The sequence below is a fragment of the Festucalex cinctus genome, chromosome 14, assembly GCF_051991245.1.
Source record: "Festucalex cinctus isolate MCC-2025b chromosome 14, RoL_Fcin_1.0, whole genome shotgun sequence".
In the NCBI taxonomy this organism is placed as follows: Eukaryota; Metazoa; Chordata; class Actinopteri; order Syngnathiformes; family Syngnathidae; genus Festucalex; species Festucalex cinctus.
In genome coordinates, this window is record NC_135424.1 from 19,024,790 (window position 1) to 19,042,566 (window position 17,777).

Genomic DNA, 17,777 nt, shown 5'->3' on the forward strand with positions numbered 1-17,777 from the left:
TCAAATAAATGCAAGACACAGTAAAATTGTTTTCAATTGGCAGGGGTCAAGTGTTATGTATTAAAAGTGAATATGAATAAGAATCACATTTGTAATGTTATTTAAACAAGATTTATTAATTTAAACAAATTAAAAAAAATACAGATAAATACTAGTGTTTTATTGGGGTGTTTATCTGGCTCATCAAGTATTAGCTCAGTAGAATATGAGCAGTTGAAGTCCCCTTAAATTTTTCACTTCATTTCAATCAAAGCGACTGATAAAATATCATGCGAGATTCCACAGTTTTTGAGGTACTCGAGGTTGTTTTCACCCAATTTTCTTTACTTCCATGTTCCATCAGGATCCATCTTAAAGCCAGGCTTAAAATGGGGTACACACATACTCAGTCTTGCTACCCTGCAGACATTTGGTTTGGGAGAGGAAGCTCCTGATTTCCGATGGTGATATCCTTAAAAACTCATTCACTGCCAGTCATTATAGAAAATTTTTACATTTCCAATACTCACGTGATATTACATTCAATAATTATATATAAACCGAATCTACCAAATAACAGAATAGACTCCCTACTTTTTGTCCCGTCCCGTTCTTTTATAATTGACAGCAGAAAAATGTAGGTTTGCCAAAATACAGCCATTTCTCCCATGGACTCTGAAACTGTGTTTATTTCCTATAAAATGGGGCAATGATGTCATCTACCGGTGGTTGGGCATCAGTAAAGTTGTTTCCAAGTTTGATATTTACAGTGGAGCATGCTCAGATTCGCCCCCATTTAGCACCGCTCTAAAAAATACAATTGACAAGTATACTTGTCAAAGGCAGTGAATGAGTTAATATGTGTAACACTATTATAAAAGCCGTAATCAGGTGGGGTTCTCCCATTTCAAAAATCAGTTAAAAATTTTAAAATTGGTGTGTGTATACTCCACTTAATGCAACGTAGCTGCTTGACATCTTAAACAGCTATTGGCTCCTTTTTGACGGGGAAGCTGTCCCACGTGAGGCCATCGCCAAGCGGCGAGTGGGCGGAGGGCAGCAGCACACGCGTGACCCAGTGACTGCAAGGTGACATGCAAACAGAGGTTAGATTAGGTCATAGGTCAGCAACATTTCTTGTCAAAAGAGCCATTTTAGGCCAAATAAATAACCAAAAATGTGTCTGGAGCTGCACCACAACACAAAAATATGGAGTATCCAATACTTTGACATTCATTTTCTTCTGCGTTGTACTTTTTTGGCTTTAGTTTTTGGATTTCTGCCTGTCTTCTTCCTTTTTTTTGGACATTTTGTGGCTATTTGTTACATTTTTTCTGCCTTTTTTTGGCCAACAAATTTCTGACAGTTTTGGCAATTTTTAATGGTAATTTTCGGGGTTTCTTCTTTTGTTTCTGGATATTTTACAATTACTTTTTGAACATTTTTTTGTGTGCTTTTTTTTCTTTAAAAACAAACAAACAAACAAACACATTTCTGACATTTTTGGCAATTCCAAAAATATTTTATGGTAATTGTCTGCCTTTCAATTGTTTTTGGTCATTTTTGGTTACTTTTTGAACTTTTTTTTTATTTTTTTTTTTAATTAAATTCTCTAAATATTTCATGTTTTTCTGACAACTTAAAAATTTAGAGTGATATTTTGTGGAATATTTAATTATTCATTTTTTTAAATCTAAATCTTTAATTCATTTGAAGAATATTTTATCTAAAAAATTCAAATAAAAATGTTTAAAAATAAAAATTTCTACTTTTAAGTAGAAATTATTTTTTAACATTTTTTTTGTATTTTTTAGATAAAATATTCTTCAAATGAATTAAAGATTTAGATTTAAAAAAAAATATTAATTATTCCACAAAATATCAGTCAAAATTTTTAAGTTGTCAGAAAAACATGAAATATTTCTTTAATTACCTAAATATCCAAAAAGTGATTATATAATGTCCTTAAAGGAAGAGGAAAAGAAGAAATGTACCATAAAATGTCCATGAAATTGTCAAAAGACAGAAAAGAAAATGTTCAAAAAGTAACCAAAAATGACCAAAAACAAATGAAAGGCAGAAAATTACAATAAAATTTTTGGAATTGCCAAAAAAGTCAGAAGTTTGTTTGTTTATTTGTTTTTCAAGAAAAAAAAAAAAAAAAAAAGAGCAGAAAATACAATTTTCAAAAAATAACCTAAAATGACCAAACAAATAAAAGGTAGAAAGTTACCATAAAACATTTTACGAACTGAAAATATATATATATATATATATATATATATATTTTTTTTTTTTTTTTTTTTTTTTTTTTAAGAGATCCACAGGGAGCCAGAGGAGAGGGACTAAAGCGTGTGGCAGCTTGCAGACTCCTGCATTCGGTGGTCACAAATAAACACAACAATGGAGACAAAAGTATCAGCAAAAAACACACCTTCTCTTCTCCACACCAAGGAAGACTTTCCAGTTATGTAGCTTGCCATGGTTGAATGGGTTTTTGTACACCTGACACACAAGGTGAAGAGATTTAAGTTTACACTTCTATAATCTTAAAGAAAACCAACCCTTAATCCTTGTGAGGATTCATCATGACACCAGTTATTCAAAACTCACCTGTCCCATTTTTTGCATTCGACTCTTTTCTTTTGCATTGGTGTGCCTCTCTATGCTGGTTTCACCTCGTGATATGAGAAGTGCATGCCACGTGGTCAGCGCTCCCAAGACAACTGCCACTGTGCTAAAATGATAGAACACATTATAATTAGCCTCTCTGAAAGTTTAAACATATTTACACGTGTGCTCTTGACAGACTGGAAAGATTAAGTCTGTGAGATCACAATCAACAAGTCCAGCAAGTTTGATTGAAATCAAAATCTGCTTTCACATTTTTGGCATGAAATTATCCATATAGAGATGGGAAATGATTCTTCTTACTTACATTTAGACCATCACTGAGTGGGAAGTGAACCTGCCTGCACCGAAGTCAGGCGAATGTACCACTACAACATCAGCGACGCTACTTTCATACTTTTATCATGATTTTGTTTTTACCTGGTGAGCACCCACATGTAGATGATGCTCTTATCCATGATCTTTTCCTTGAAAGAGTATGGAGGCGCAGGTGTCACATAGTCAGTCTTAAAAACAAAAACAAAAAAAGCAGAATCAGTAAATGAACACAGACAGAAATACTGGGTATGATTAGTTAGTACCTGGCCAGTGGGAAGTAGCCCTATTAAAGGTCCCATCCCTGTTACAGGAACCCCTGGCTTTTCCATTTCCAAATGCTTAAAACGCTAAAGCAGCAGCCCCCGAACACCAAGCCCAGCATTAGAAGACACCCCAAGGAGAAAGGCAACAATAGAAAAAACAATACAGCACATAATCACAACCTCCGAGAAAAATAATAAGGTGAAACGGTGTATTATGAGTGCCATCCACTCACCTCAAGGGCTTTGTACGCAGCCAGGAAACGGATTCTGCCGTTCAAGCTGCAGTACACACAGCCCAATGTCATGAAGACACAGAAGGAGAAGAAATAACGGTGGTTCAAATGACCCACGCAATTATTCAACCAAGCTGATTGGAAGACATTAAGGATGAAAACAACACCAGAGGTCTGCAACATGTGGCTCTCTGTGGAAATTGGTTGAAATTAATATACATATATTTTTTGTACCATTTGAATTATTTATGCCAAATATTCTTTAAATTACTTAACCATTTAGATTTCAAAAAAGAATAATTGATATTCAAAAATGTCACAGTCCAAATTTGTAAGTTTTCAGAAAGAGAAAAATGTAGATGAAAAAGTTTTTAAAAAGCCTGAAAATATATTTAAAAAAAAAATGTGACCATAAAATGTCCAAAAGGGAAGATGAAAACCATAAAATTACCATATAATCTACACAAAATTGCCAAAAGAAGTAAAAAATAAAATAAAAAAGGCAACGAAAAACCATTAAAAAAAAAAGTCCAAAAACAAAGAAGAAATCCTTACAGTTATCATATAGTGTACACAAAATTATCAAAAAAAATAAAAAAAAACTAGCCAGATTTTTTTTTTTTTTTTTTTTTTAAAGGTCGGAAAAGAAAATGTTTGAAATGTAACTATAAAATGTCCAAAAACAAAGGAGAAATCCCCCAAATTACAATAAAAACTGAGCAAAAAAGGCAGAAAAAATGTGTTTATATATATATATATATACACATATATATATACATATATATATATATATATATATATATATATATATATATATATATTAGGGGTGTTAAAAAAAATCGATTCGGCGATATGTCGCGATACTACATCGCGCGATTCTCGAATCGATTCAATTAAAAAAAATCGATTTTTTTTTTTTTTTTTTTTTTTTTTTTTTTTAAGAGCTCAGAATTGTTCATTCGGTAGTCTTACCGATTCAACGTCTTATCATCATTGCCTTTTTTTTTTTTTTTTTTTGTGTGTGAATCGATTTTTAAACTTCCATTTTTAATGGAAAAATATTCAACAAAACGTCTGACTTCGGGTTAGGATTCACACCTTGAGCATGGAAGAATGTTATATGAACGGAACATTAAGCCTTAATATTTTATTTTAATGCTGTTCAAACATGAAACAGATTACAACCTCTATAAGACTGAAATTTCAGATAAATAAATAATACATTTTCATATAAATCTTACACTCTACAAGCTTACTGATTAGTATTTTCTAAATTTGAATGAAAAAAAATCGCAACAATCGACTTATAAATTCGTATCGGGATTAATCGGTACCGAATCGAATCGTGACCTGTGAATCGTGATACGAATCGAATCGTCAGGTACTAGGCAATTCACACCCCTAATATATATATATAATCAAAAAATGCCCCCCCAAAAAAGTAAGGATAGAGGCAGAAAATTACAGCATGTCCATAAAATTGCCAAAAATGTCAGAAATTTGACAGAAAGGCAGAAAAGTCTAAAAATGAAAAACTAAGTATGATAAATTACGCAGACGCAAAAAAACAAAAACAAAACAAAAACAAAAACAGAAGACAAATGGTAAAAGAAAAACAATCTCTCCTAAAATGTCTCTTTTGACATTAAAGGTTGCTGACCGTTGTTCTACACACTGTCAATTAGAAAGGATACGACAGTGATGGTCCATTTTGAGAATGCACCTGCGCAAGAAAAAGAATATGATACTGTCAATTATTTCCATTCTTAATAAAATGAAGGTGACGAACAGCAGAAAATATTTAAAGGCTTTTGATGATATTGGTAAGAATCCGATCAAACTTACAAGCCAGATTTCTTCTTACTAACTTACTACACAGGGAATTTAGGGATTTTATTTGAATCTTGTCTTAATAAATCATTATAACTGCATTTGGGTGCTTCGTATAACTACAACTCACCTGTTGCAGATACCACAGTGATGCGTTCTCGCTGGTTTGGGAATGACACATTTTTTGCAGACAGAAACAAATGGAACGTCATTTTCTCCCTGAAAAAAAGCCAAGATATTGAGAAATTATTGTTTGAGCTAATCCATCATTATCAGTAACTTGTGACTTGAATGTCAGTCTTACAGAAGAAGGAGGGTACCCTGGGGCGGTCTTGACGGCCTTGTAGTAATGAAAGACGATCATGACTAGGTTCCAGTGTCCGTAACAAAGATGCCAAACAAGCCATGCGGTAGGATATGTCCTGAGTGCATTAGGCAAAAGGACGATGTAGGCGACCAACAAGATGGAGGTGGTCAATACCACCACCATCCACACAAACACCTTGTGAGCAAAAACACAAGCAACATTTCTCAAATAAATGTTTTTTAAAAATCCAGTGTGTTTATTTGCCATGACTATATGCGCATGCACTTACCAAGCCAAACCAGCGTGTCACATAGTCCACAGACCACAACAAAGGCTCAAACACAGAGTCAAAAACCACGTCTGAATCCGTGAGGATGTTATAGAAAAGTGAATGCAGCAGCAGTTTCAAGTAGGCCTCCGTTTTCAACATCCACACAGGCAGCCGGCATCCTCGTCTCCTGGGACACACTCGCAATAGCACGCAGCGCAACAGGTGCACAACAGAGCCCGCACACCACCGCCACCGCATCCTAAACTTGGAACAGCCAATCACCTACATGAAAGAAACACAAAAAATACAGTAGAGAATAAGATATTTTCATTTTAAGGCCATAGTCAGTCAAGTTGTCTTTGAGTTTCACTGCAAAGACCCTGACAACCTTGAGACCAGTTGAAAAGTGTCTTGAATAACGAGTGTTTCAGCCACTGACTTAAACCCTAAGACGCATCTTTAAAATACCGGTAAAATTGCATCTAACAGCACTAATATGGAATCATGGTCTACTCTATACAACTGACTGATCAACTCCAGGCTAAATTAGTCTCTTGATGAGGCACCGCGGGATTTTATACGTTTGTTTGTTTGTTTGTTTATTTATTTATTTAACGTTTGAATGTTTGTTATTTCGGTTCAAAGCTCATATGACGTCAGTGCGAGTCCCTCTAGTGGTATGCGAAAGAATCACTGAATTCATTTTCAAACAGTGCAGTGTTTTTAATCAAACACATTTGCTAAGTACGGTTCAGGTGTATTTAACTTTAACATACACTATTTTGATTAATTTATTATTTTTCTGCGTTTTTTTTTTTTTTTTCATGTGGTAATTGGTGTAAAACAAAGTTAAATTATTGACTGAAGCGTGACTGGGGTTGAGCGAGGTCATTAAATTAATGGCATAAACAAAAAGTCCGACAAAGACCTAATCGTGTTTAGCTGCATTCCAGGGTGGAGTCGGAGCTTTTAAGGTGTTCTGTGCCAAATTGCAAGGCGGGCTGACTACTGACATTTGCACAATTAACATACACCAGTAGTTGTAGTTACACACTGAGAAGTGACAACGAGGAAGCGGTTAGCTTTGCTCGAGTCCCATACAGCCAATGCATTTTGAAGACAGTACCGTGGGCATTTTGCAGCAAACAGACAGCACCCCAAACCCACCTCGATCTGGCCTCATAGATGTCATTCCCGTGTTGACAAATATATAGATGCGCATCCTACATCTCGTGAGCGACAGATTTTTGTGGAGCGGTACTCACTTTCTTATGAATGAAAAACCTTGTGAAATATATCCTCCAGTCGACATCTTCAAAAGGGCGACCAAATCAGGATTATATTGACATAAAAAGCGACGGGTCGCCGGATAAAGGACAGCTCGTGTTATGACAGTTGAGCTCAAGCTTGAGCCCATGAGTTTGTACGCATGCGCGAGAGTGCGGCGAAAAGAACCATGGTCAATGTAGTCCGGATGTACAGTTTTGGTAACATTATTGCTACACGACCAGCAACTTTACACACGCTAAACTTTACAAAATACGACGATGGTATTATATACATTGCCTAACGACTTATTTTACAATTTCACATATGCGCAGTCGAGATTTGTCCCAATTATCTCAGAGAATTCTGGGAATTGAAGTGCCCGTGCTTGCATTCGCACAGCAGGGCATGCTCAGATAGCTCGTAACGTGGCTCGTGGCTACCGACTAACCAGTTTTCTAAACCCAAGCGAAGTTTCTGCTGCGAGTCGATATGTCGTTTTGCTTTAATTTTGACGTAAGTGCAACAACAAACACGGACGACGTGCAACGGAATGCATCGTTAACCGACAAGATTGACAGCGTTGCGAAATCTGTAAGTAAAGACAAAACGATTTGGTATAGTGTGCTTGCAATGTTGTGGTAGACCTGTGGTATGTTATTGTACTAAAGTAAATGTTGTCTTTGGACTTGTTACCTACATCTAAAGGGGAAAAAATAGTTTATGACAATGTTCGAATACTATTAAAGAGATTTCCAGTCGTGCATATACTACAAATGTAACTTTCATCCACTAGAGAGCGTCCACTCATAGTCAAGTCAACCTGCAAGATACAAATAGTTGAGAGCAGAGGAAGTGAGATATTTAATGATTTAATGATGACGAGCACTCTTTGGAAAGAATCAAAGTCATGAGGGTTTAAAAAAAAAAAGTTTTGTTCTCACTGGTTGACAAATCATCAACACATGACGCACTGACCTTGCTCATGTCATTCATTCAATCACATGGACGATTTGTAATGGTGTTAAAAATCATTAAGTGATCAAATCATCTATTTACTCTGTAGCACTGATCATTACGATTGTGGGTGAGAATATACCAGCTGACGCTGGATGAGAAATTAAGAACCCATAGTTTGCTGGTGGTGCAAAAATAACATCCAGATTAGAGATAGACAGATATGCTTTTTTCAGGGCCGATACCGATTCCGATTATCGGTAGTCAAGGAGGCAGATAACCGATATTTGAAGCCGATATTCATTTGCAGTAAAAGTTAAAATGTTGGCACCAAATTTTTGAATAATGCAAACCCTAACCGTTCTTTACAATGGATTCTCACACTACACTTTTCATTTTACATCCTTCTATCTGCAATAAGACGTTGGTGGCGGGGGGAGTTAAATGTGGGGGCCAATGTGACATTACCTTTTATAGCATTTGGGATACTTGTAGTTTTATTCTATAAATGTTATATTTTTATATTTTGAAGTAATAGGAGGAACCCTGTCATTCAAAATGTGCATCAGCTGTGGCATTACTTATTAATACAGCAAAAATAAATAAAAAAATTCCATGAGAAAAACTATTCATCCCTGAACACCATACAGTTCTTGTAGACCTTATTATGATTATTGTTATTGTTACCATATAGACAGTTTTGATAAGCTGAGGATCTTAAATCGAGAACAGCAATATCATGCTACTCCTCTCTACAAGAGAACTGTCAAAAGACACTTCATCATGTAGTTTACTGCCACTTAGGATGCCCCAATCAACGCAGAAAAAGGTCGAGTAAAATAACTTGGTTATAATAATAGTAAGAATAACTTGGTTAAACAGACATTGTTGCGGTGGACCGCTGCCACTTTCTGCTGTTTAATGTGTTTTACACTTATAGACACGTGTGTGTATATGGGCACACTATTCTCTCACTACTGTACTGTACTGTATCACTTAATGGCACAGATGTACTTGTCTAAGTAATAACTGGGCTGCAACATTGCTAATTCACATTAACAAGCACTATCTTAGCTGTCCACATGAATAGTTACTAACACACGAGAAAGTTATACAACACACCAAACATGAGCTCATTATTCAAAGTATGATGCACGTAACGAAATTACATCACTGAACATTAATTGCAGCCGACTACGGCCGTAGATGTTACATATTAGTGGCATCCATTGAGAGGATAATGTCCCAAATGACGGCAGACATGACGTGAAAAGAGAGACAAAACGAGCAAATAAGCACACTATACTTTAGTGCACTTCTCTACTAATGCCAAACATACGGAAGAGAACACGTTCGTGTAGTTAAACGGTGTTTGAGACACTTAATTAGTTACGGAGCGGACTTTAACGAGGTGCACAACGAGCTGTCAATCAAATCGACGTCGAAGCTTAAGGCACACAATGGCAAACCAGTGCGACAAATAAACACAATATAAAGTAACTAAACGCTATTTAGTGTCACTGTGGCATCTCACTGCATAATAACCGCTATGCAACAAGTAGTGGACGTGATCACAGAATGCAATGTGTGCGTCACGAGAGGTAAATATAATGACATTACTCTACTCTTAACATGGAACTAGACAATATAATAATGACAACTGTTAATATTTGGAACCTTTCTAACAAACATTATTTACTTAATTAAGTGAAAATGTGTGTGATTCCCTCCCCGAGTAGTTCAAGTAGCGAATTAGCTACTGGGTGTTAGCCTACATGCTAAGCTGAACACACCACTGTTAGCTAGCGGGGATTCAATGCAAGGCAATGCAGCTCCATTCATATCGTGCATTTAATACACAACATAATTCAATGTGTTTAGCTTATCATGGTGAAACGATCGGCGGAGTCTCTTCTCTTTTAACTTACCTTCGAAGCATGTGTGTCTCGCGTTGTGTCCGTGGGCGCGTGTGTGACCGGCTACTGTGATACACGGCATACACTACTGATTGGTTCTGGCTTTTGCACGGCTAACCAATCAAATGCTGCTATGGGCGTTACATTGCTGGAGTTGGACTCCATAACAGACAGAGACGCTCTGGGCTGCATTCGAAGCGAAAAGACGGAGTTTTAAATGGATCGCTCATATCGGCCGTCAGATTAATAAAACAGACAGATACCGATATGTACCAATATGTCAAATATCGGCCCCGATTATCGGCCCGACCGATTATCGGTCTATCTCTAATCCAGATGAATCTGAGACCCATTAAAATAAGATCAAATTTAATTTGCCCTCATTTATTTGCATAAATATTACATTATATATAATTTTCCCACCATGTGGCACAATAAGTCTTCTTATTAGTTAAATGATGCTTTGCTCTTCATTTCATTTTAAATGTGATCATTTATATTTGTCTAACAGTGGATCACAATGTTATACTGGATAGCCGATCAGCCTCACAGGAGAGAGGTTCAAATTTTGGCTTTGAAATCTTTTTGTTTCAGCAATTGTGCAGCATTGCTCTGCAAAAGAGGCTTTTGTGTATCGAAAAGGAATCAATCCATGTTCCGAATTACTGCCATACTGCATTGTATTTTTCAGGTAACGGAAAGTGGTAGTCCAGCAGAGGCAGTAAAAGAGGCCAAAGAGCACTTTCCACCCTCCGATCCTCGGTGCTTACTTGATGACACCATTTATGAAACCCTCACCATTGGCACTCTTCCTCCCCTGCACTTTCTCAACGAGACTGTTTTCGAGAAGACCGTCTACGAGAGGGAGGACGCGGAGAACATTCTGTCCCGCACGGCCGAACAGAGGTCTGACCTCATCTCGGGAGTGTACGAGGGTGGGCTGAAGGTGTGGGAGTGCACTTATGACCTCCTGGAGGTAATCGAGAGGGAAGGCCAGACGTTTGGCGGCAAGGCCGTCTTGGATCTCGGCTGTGGCGCCGGTCTCTTGGGGATTTTGTCTCTGAAGAGAGGAGCAAAGGAAGTCCACTTCCAGGACTACAACAGTACAGTCCTCGAGCAGCTCACTGTGTCTAATGTCATTCTAAATTGCCAAGTTGATGACAGTGATGATGATGACGATGGTCAAGGATCACCCGACAAGGAAGAAGAATGTAAGATAAAACCAAAACATAGCAAAAAAGATCTGTTACTGCCAAGGTGCCGGTTCTTTTCTGGTGACTGGCGCACCTTTCTTGTTTTGGTCTCAAGTCAGGACCCGCCATTGAAATACGACATTATCATGACTTCAGAGACAATCTACAACACTGCTTACTACCCTGCGCTACACGACACCTTCCACAAACTTTTAGCACCGCATGGACACATCTACTTGGCCACCAAGTCGCACTACTTTGGCGTGGGCGGTGGTCTGCACCTGTTTGAGACTTTTGTGGCGGAGAGGGGAGTTTTCGCTGTGAATCACCTGTGGGATAGCGAAATCGGACTTCAGAGACATGTTGTTGTCCTGCGTTTTAAAAAAGAATCGCACTAGCTCATTGGGGGGCAGGGTGGGAGTGAACTTGTTAAACCAGGCCAATTAAAACCATTAAAAACACATTTTCCCACTTGCTGTCGGCTGAAGATGACATCACCTGTGCAGAGGAAGTAAGTAATGGCCAATCACGGTCACCTGTTTTCTGGGTTTGGTCAGCAAGCTAGCATTGATTGGTTGTTACCTCAGCACAGGTGATGTCATCTTCAGTCTTCTTACTGTTGAAAATGGCTTAATGAGTCAAGTATCCCTTTAATTGTATTTTTGACTGAAATATTTTAAATACATACAGTATTGTTTAAAAGTTTGGAGTCTGAATTTTTGTTTGTGTCGGTAACAATTTATATCATTCACTGCCAGCATAAGAAAAAAAAAACTGACGTTTTTAGTAGTGTTGTTCCGATACCGATACTGCATTAAAACAGTGGTATCGGTGACTACTCACAAGTAACATGCCGATACCATTAATTCCAACTCTAATATAGGATTTTGGATGCAGCATCTTGTGTCTTGCTCGTGCATGACATTCACTGATATGTGACATGTTCACTGCATGCCAATCTAAGATATCCTATTGGCCCTTGAATGCTCTGAACCAATGGCAGGACAGCTTTTTCATGTTGAGGAAAAAAAAAATCTTAAGTATTGGTATGGTATCGGTATCGGCCGATACTGCAAAGCTGGGTATCGGGGGCCAAAAAACAGTATCGGAACAACACTCGTTTTCAGTCGTCAATGGCAGTAAATGAGTTAATCTGAAACACAATTTAGACACAACAGCAAAAATTCTAACCCCAAGCTTTTTAGCCTACCACCTTGATTTCAAGCCCACAAGGAGCCTTGCCTGCCTATATGATTTGGAATTTAAAATAGGTAAATATAGAAATATTTGTTACTTCAAAAATGGTGGCAACTACAGCATATGACATGCATTGTGTATTTTAAGTTTGAGTGTATTTTTGAAGGGGGAATCCTCTGAAGATAGTTAAAAATTAACTGACACCTGAGCTGCGTACTGTGTATTCAAACAGTTTTAATAAACAAATGCTGTCTCCATCCCAGAGTCAACATGGTTCTATTTTTTTCTACCATACTTCCTCCCTATATGGACATGTTCTTCCAGTAAGTGGGGAGCAGCTGAAAGGAGGCTGTTGCAGGTCTATTTAGGCACACCGCGAGGAAAGAAAAGGAAATGGGCTCAGTGACCTTTGCGAGTGATTTCCCCCATGTTCAAACAGCAGCATGAAAGACAGGCTTGTTTCTGAAGTCCAACACGAAATGTCAATTGCAACTTACCCGGCTGCCCGAGGATGTTGCTTGAAAGTGGATTCGGGCGTCACGGTACGTCAGTGGTCGGTCTCTGTACGACTCATTCTGGAAAAGGGCCTCCGCTTTTCGTCATCTGCTTCTTCTGTGAAAAAAGAAAGGAGACTTTAAAAAAAAAAAATCTCTATTCTTGGGTGTGGTTTGTTTAAAAGCCACTAGATGTGACACATTCTGAAGCAGGCTACATCCTGGAAAAATGCAAATAGACATCCAGGAAATGCAGTGAAGTAACCTGTTCGGGTCTTTTGTTCAGAAATATGTATCAGGACTGGTCTTGCCAATAGATGTGAGGAAATGTTTTTTGACTTGATAATCTGCTCACCTGTTGTGACTGTTTGACATCATAAAAATAACCTGAGGAACCAAAAGTTACCAAAACATGAATAAAAAGCCTAGTTTACACTCCCACTCTTTTTTGTTTTTGTTTGTATGGCACTTCTGCGACAAGAAACGGCAGGCACAAAGTTGTCCCAGCAATATTCAGCGTTCAGTTCGAAGGTAGTATCGGAGCCGTAATGTAGGGAAAATGCCAGGGCAGAGATGTGAAGTTTCACACTTTACACTCACTTCTCCCGCCCTGTTGTATAAAAGCAATAGTAACTGTTGGCAAAGTATATAACAATATGTCACAGCAGACAATGGCGTCATGCGTGATCGTATCTGGTTGTGATATGCTGTGCCGCTGTGTGAAAGCATGGGGGAGACCGGGGCGAGTTGTATCGCTTTGTGTAATTTTATATATTTCTTGGAATCAATACATCATAATCAAAATGTATACCAGATGACAGACCAAAGTCTTAGGTATATTTTTTGTATTCATGTCATTTTCATACTTTGTGTTAGTGCAGTTATAAGCCATCAAATGAAGGGAGTGAACATTATGACATGTTGCTCCACCAACAGGGAAAGTTGTCACACAGCGTAAGATGTCACACTGGATTTTGCGACTAATAAAACAAATGATCCTTGTTCTCCTGGGGTCTTGTTTTGTTTTTACAGCCAGATAAATTTACTATAGAAATATTTTAATTTGGGTTGTGCAAAACAGATAACTATGTCACTCATCTCAGCCCATGTGTGATTATCTTCTCAGACAGGACACCTCTGACCATTTAAACCACGTGACAAGATCCGGTCCTCGAGGGCCAGAGTCCTGGGTCGAGGAATCTCTACTCAACGCACCTGATTCAATGATCAGGATAATTATCAGGCTCCCGCAGAGCTTGCCGATGAGCTTAAATATGAGTCAGCTGTGTTGAAAGTGGGAAACCACGAAAACCTGCAGGACTGCGGCCCTCGAGGGATTCAGTTTGACATCCTATGATTTAAACGAAGAAAACTAGTATTACACTTTTTAGTTGTGCCCTTTGGTGGAGAAGAAAATTGCAACGTGACAACTTACCCGTCACACAATTAGCCCCGGTATCATTGTTGAGGAACGTCCTAATTTGCTGCGTTCTGTCTATAAAAGAAAAAATAGATAATTGACAATCATGTTATTCAGTTTTTCTGATCAATTTTGTAGTGCAGAATCTAATTTGAATACATTTAAAATACATGTGCAACTAAATTTTGTTGGAGATTCTGAATTCTGTTCCATGTCACTATCGTATTGAGCAAGAATGTTGCTCCTGGAGTTGAGCCATAACAGAGATCTGCATGTAGCTCAGGTTTTCCATAACTGACGTCATCACAATGCTGTTGTAAACAGATTTCAGCAGATTTAAATACACCATCTTCCCACACAATCCGCATATTATAATTAGAACTTTAAAAATAAGATCTGACCCATAAATTGATGGATCTGATTTAATAAAAATGTTGTCAGGTAAAATGCCATAAATGGTAAGTATTTTTAACAGGTAAAACTAAGATGAAACAAAAGAACACAGCTCTCGCTTGATTTTTTTTTTTTTTTTTTTTTTAATGGGGCACGCCGGTATCTAACCCATACCCTCCAGTTTGGCAACGCAGAGTGCTACCAGTGAGGAAAAAATAAAAAATAAAAAATAAAAAGTAGACATGTCCAGGAAAAATAAGACGTTTGGTCACCTGAGATTATTCCCAGACAACATTCCAGACCCACCATGAAAATTACGCCTCATTCAAAACATACTCATGCACCCACATTACACAGTTCAACGATCTGCTATCATTTCCAAATACCCCCCAGTGTGAATATTTTGCTTTCTTAGTCCGAGTCTGGAGTTTCGGTTTGCATACAACGACTGGGTCAGGGTGCGTGTCTGCTTCGTCATCGTCTCGTCACAGGCCGGCAGCTGTACGCAAGCCTGTGGGGGAATTCCTGACTCCGACGGCAGAACGCAGCCTTTCCCCTTCTTTGCTTTATGAGAACAGGGGGAAGGGCCAGTCAGATGGTTTTCCTCAGAAACTATTATGTGTTGATTCACGGTGTGGGGGCGTGCTGCTGACTCCCACTGTTTCCTTCTTACTGGGAAGTGACTGGTGAGCTTACCGAACGGAGGGAGTGCATGAATAACCGATTGCGAGGAGGGCGGGCCGGAGGGAGGTAAACCGGCGAGTGATGTGAAACATGATGGTATTTAAGGTCGAAGCAGGATGTCAAGTCACTACATCGTACTCCACACTGGGACACGGAGCAGACGGCAGAGAAGGCTTATGTTGATTCATTTTTGAGAGCAGATCCTGTTGAGAACTGAAATATTTGTTTTTGACTAGCCAGGACATTGTTGGGATGCACTTGACCAAGAGAGGCAAGTATTAAGGTTGAAAACTAAATAGACTCATTTTAAACAGACAGAAAGTAAAAACTTAATTGAATGTAATACAAAGGTATAATGTAACTTACCTGAACTGTATCCTGATAAAGTTGACACTTTGCCAGTTTCTGTCCTCATAGAGGATTTAAGCTGTTGAACCGGTTACTTGCAACTTCTGCCAGGAATATTTGCCGTTTCCTGGCCATGCTCAGGTGTGGCCTTTCCTCAATTGCATGTAGTGTTCTGAATGAATCTTATCTTATCAGGAACTGCACTATGTCACTCTGCAGCCAATCAAATCAATGGATGTAAGAGAAGGAAGAAGCAAACATGCCATTGTTTGTGAATTTCAAACTTCCTTATTGTATTTTAATTACACCCCAGTAGCTGTTTTTCTTGAGCACGAGGTGCTTGTGACTTTGGTGTCCCATCATTCACATTCAGTGATCAGAGTGCTCTCAGTGCTACCAGGCAGAGGCCGTCCTTTCGTTGGTAGTGTACCATTTCCAGGAATAAAACAGAAAAAGATCTTGACACGCTCAACAGGCTGCAACGTGACCATAATTGACTTGATTTCACTTTCATTTAACTTTTTTTTAATTTATTTATTTATTTATTTATTTATTTTTAATTAGGATATTTAAAAATGACAGTTTGGCTGTGAAATATACTGTGACGGCCTATGATACAATTTCATGTATCTTTACTGTCACTTATTTGGCACTTTTTAGAGAGAATTTAGTTGCTATGGTAAGTCAGGATTTTATGGGTCTCTCTGAACTATTTTTTTTTATTTACTACCAATTAGGCGCACATTTTATTGGCAATTCTTGCTGGAACAAGTATTTTAGAATAGAGTAATGCAGTAGGTTTAGAAAGTATTTATCAAAAATGAAAGAAATTTCACTCCCAAAATGTATATTTAATATAAGCCACTGGAACATAACGTAGTCATTTATAAATTATTAAATAAAAATATGTTGTACTTAAGGGCGGCACGGTAGTCGAGTGGTTAGCACGCTTTCTAGTTCTGAGGTCTCCGGTTCGAGCCCAGGCTCGGACCTTCCTGGGTGGAGTTTGCATGTTCTCCCCGTGCCCGCGTGGGTCTTCTCCGGGTACTCCGGTCTCCTCCCACATTCCAAAGACGTGCATGGCAGGTTAATTGGGCGCTCCGAATTGTCCCTAGGTGTGCGTGTGAGTGTGGATGGTTATTCGTCTCTGTGTGCCCTGCGATTGGTTGGCAACCAGTCCAGGGTGTCCCCCGCCTACTGCCCAGAGCCAGCTGAGATAGGCGCCAGCAGCCCCCGCGACCCTTGTGAGGAATAAGCGGTCAAGAAAATGGATGGATAGATGTTGTACTTAATTGAACTTTGCTTCAAAAAAAGTACTGTATTATATTTTTTTCCAAAGTTCAAACAGGCTGTATATAAATACAAGCTACAAGCTTAATTCTAATATGTTTGGTTGTATTTTATTGGTAGTATTTTATTAAATCTTTCCGTTAATTCAGTAATTCTTTCACAGACCACTAGAGGGAGCCCATATACCATCAGTGCTACTCATACCACACTTTGGAGGAACAGCTTTTGTAATGTAGGTCTTGATCTGAAAATTCACAAGAAGCTGGTAGCATACTGGATTGGTCGTGAGCCAACTGTATGGTTTAAGATGTGATTTTTATAATGTCATTATTGATGTCATGTTTTAATACCTTGCATATATGTTTAATGACTTGTACTACCTGTGATCACAGTCACTGTAAATTAACCTTGAATGAATGTAATGTATTATGAGGACCTCATTTTCAAATGTGCTCCACTATGAGAACTGAATTCCATAGATGGTAGCATCTTCAGGTGTCATCTATGGGCTCAGTTCTTTTGGCATGGCACTGACAACTACACGGCAGCAGAGACTGGAAAGACACCACAGACGTATTATAATGTGCTACAAATATCTGTAATGTAATAATCTGCTTCATATTGATGTTATGTGAAATAAATGTCATCACTTTCTCCGTATTCGACTGTCTCATTTTTTGTTGTGTGAGATTAACGGTACTTTCACAATATTGAAGTTATTATGTACTTCACAAATGATTCAGTGACATTTAAAAGTTACACCATTTTGTATTTCATAAATTTCAAT

At 38.2% G+C, this 17,777-nt stretch overlaps 2 protein-coding genes across 6 annotated transcripts; one reads left to right on the forward strand and one right to left on the reverse strand.

Moving 5' to 3' along the window:
• Positions 1–95: 95 nt before the first annotated feature.
• On the reverse strand, positions 96–15,842 carry zdhhc16a (zDHHC palmitoyltransferase 16a). Of its 5 annotated transcripts, XM_077495639.1 has the most exons (13): positions 15,719–15,842; positions 14,291–14,350; positions 12,859–12,973; positions 5,851–6,114; positions 5,559–5,756; positions 5,385–5,473; positions 5,119–5,147; positions 3,425–3,558; positions 3,031–3,275; positions 2,593–2,716; positions 2,414–2,484; positions 834–1,061; positions 96–452 (listed from the first exon to the last, which is right to left on the reverse strand). In XM_077495639.1, exons 4-12 carry the CDS (start codon positions 6,088–6,090, stop codon positions 959–961), a joined length of 1,233 nt encoding a protein of 410 aa, XP_077351765.1. In that variant the 5' UTR covers positions 6,091–6,114; positions 12,859–12,973; positions 14,291–14,350; positions 15,719–15,842; the 3' UTR covers positions 96–452; positions 834–958. The 5 variants fall into 5 exon arrangements, with proteins under 5 accessions (XP_077351765.1, XP_077351766.1, XP_077351767.1 ...); XM_077495640.1 differs by lacking the exons at positions 14,291–14,350; positions 15,719–15,842 and adding an exon at positions 14,071–14,094; XM_077495641.1 differs by lacking the exons at positions 12,859–12,973; positions 14,291–14,350; positions 15,719–15,842 and adding an exon at positions 7,098–7,510 and having other exon boundaries at positions 3,031–3,116; positions 3,192–3,275.
• Positions 7,266–12,623, forward strand: mettl18 (methyltransferase 18, RPL3 N3-histidine). Its single transcript, XM_077495644.1, has 2 exons — positions 7,266–7,692; positions 10,663–12,623. Exons 1-2 carry the CDS (start codon positions 7,591–7,593, stop codon positions 11,560–11,562), a joined length of 1,002 nt encoding a protein of 333 aa, XP_077351770.1. The 5' UTR covers positions 7,266–7,590; the 3' UTR covers positions 11,563–12,623.
• Positions 15,843–17,777: the final 1,935 nt, after the last annotated feature.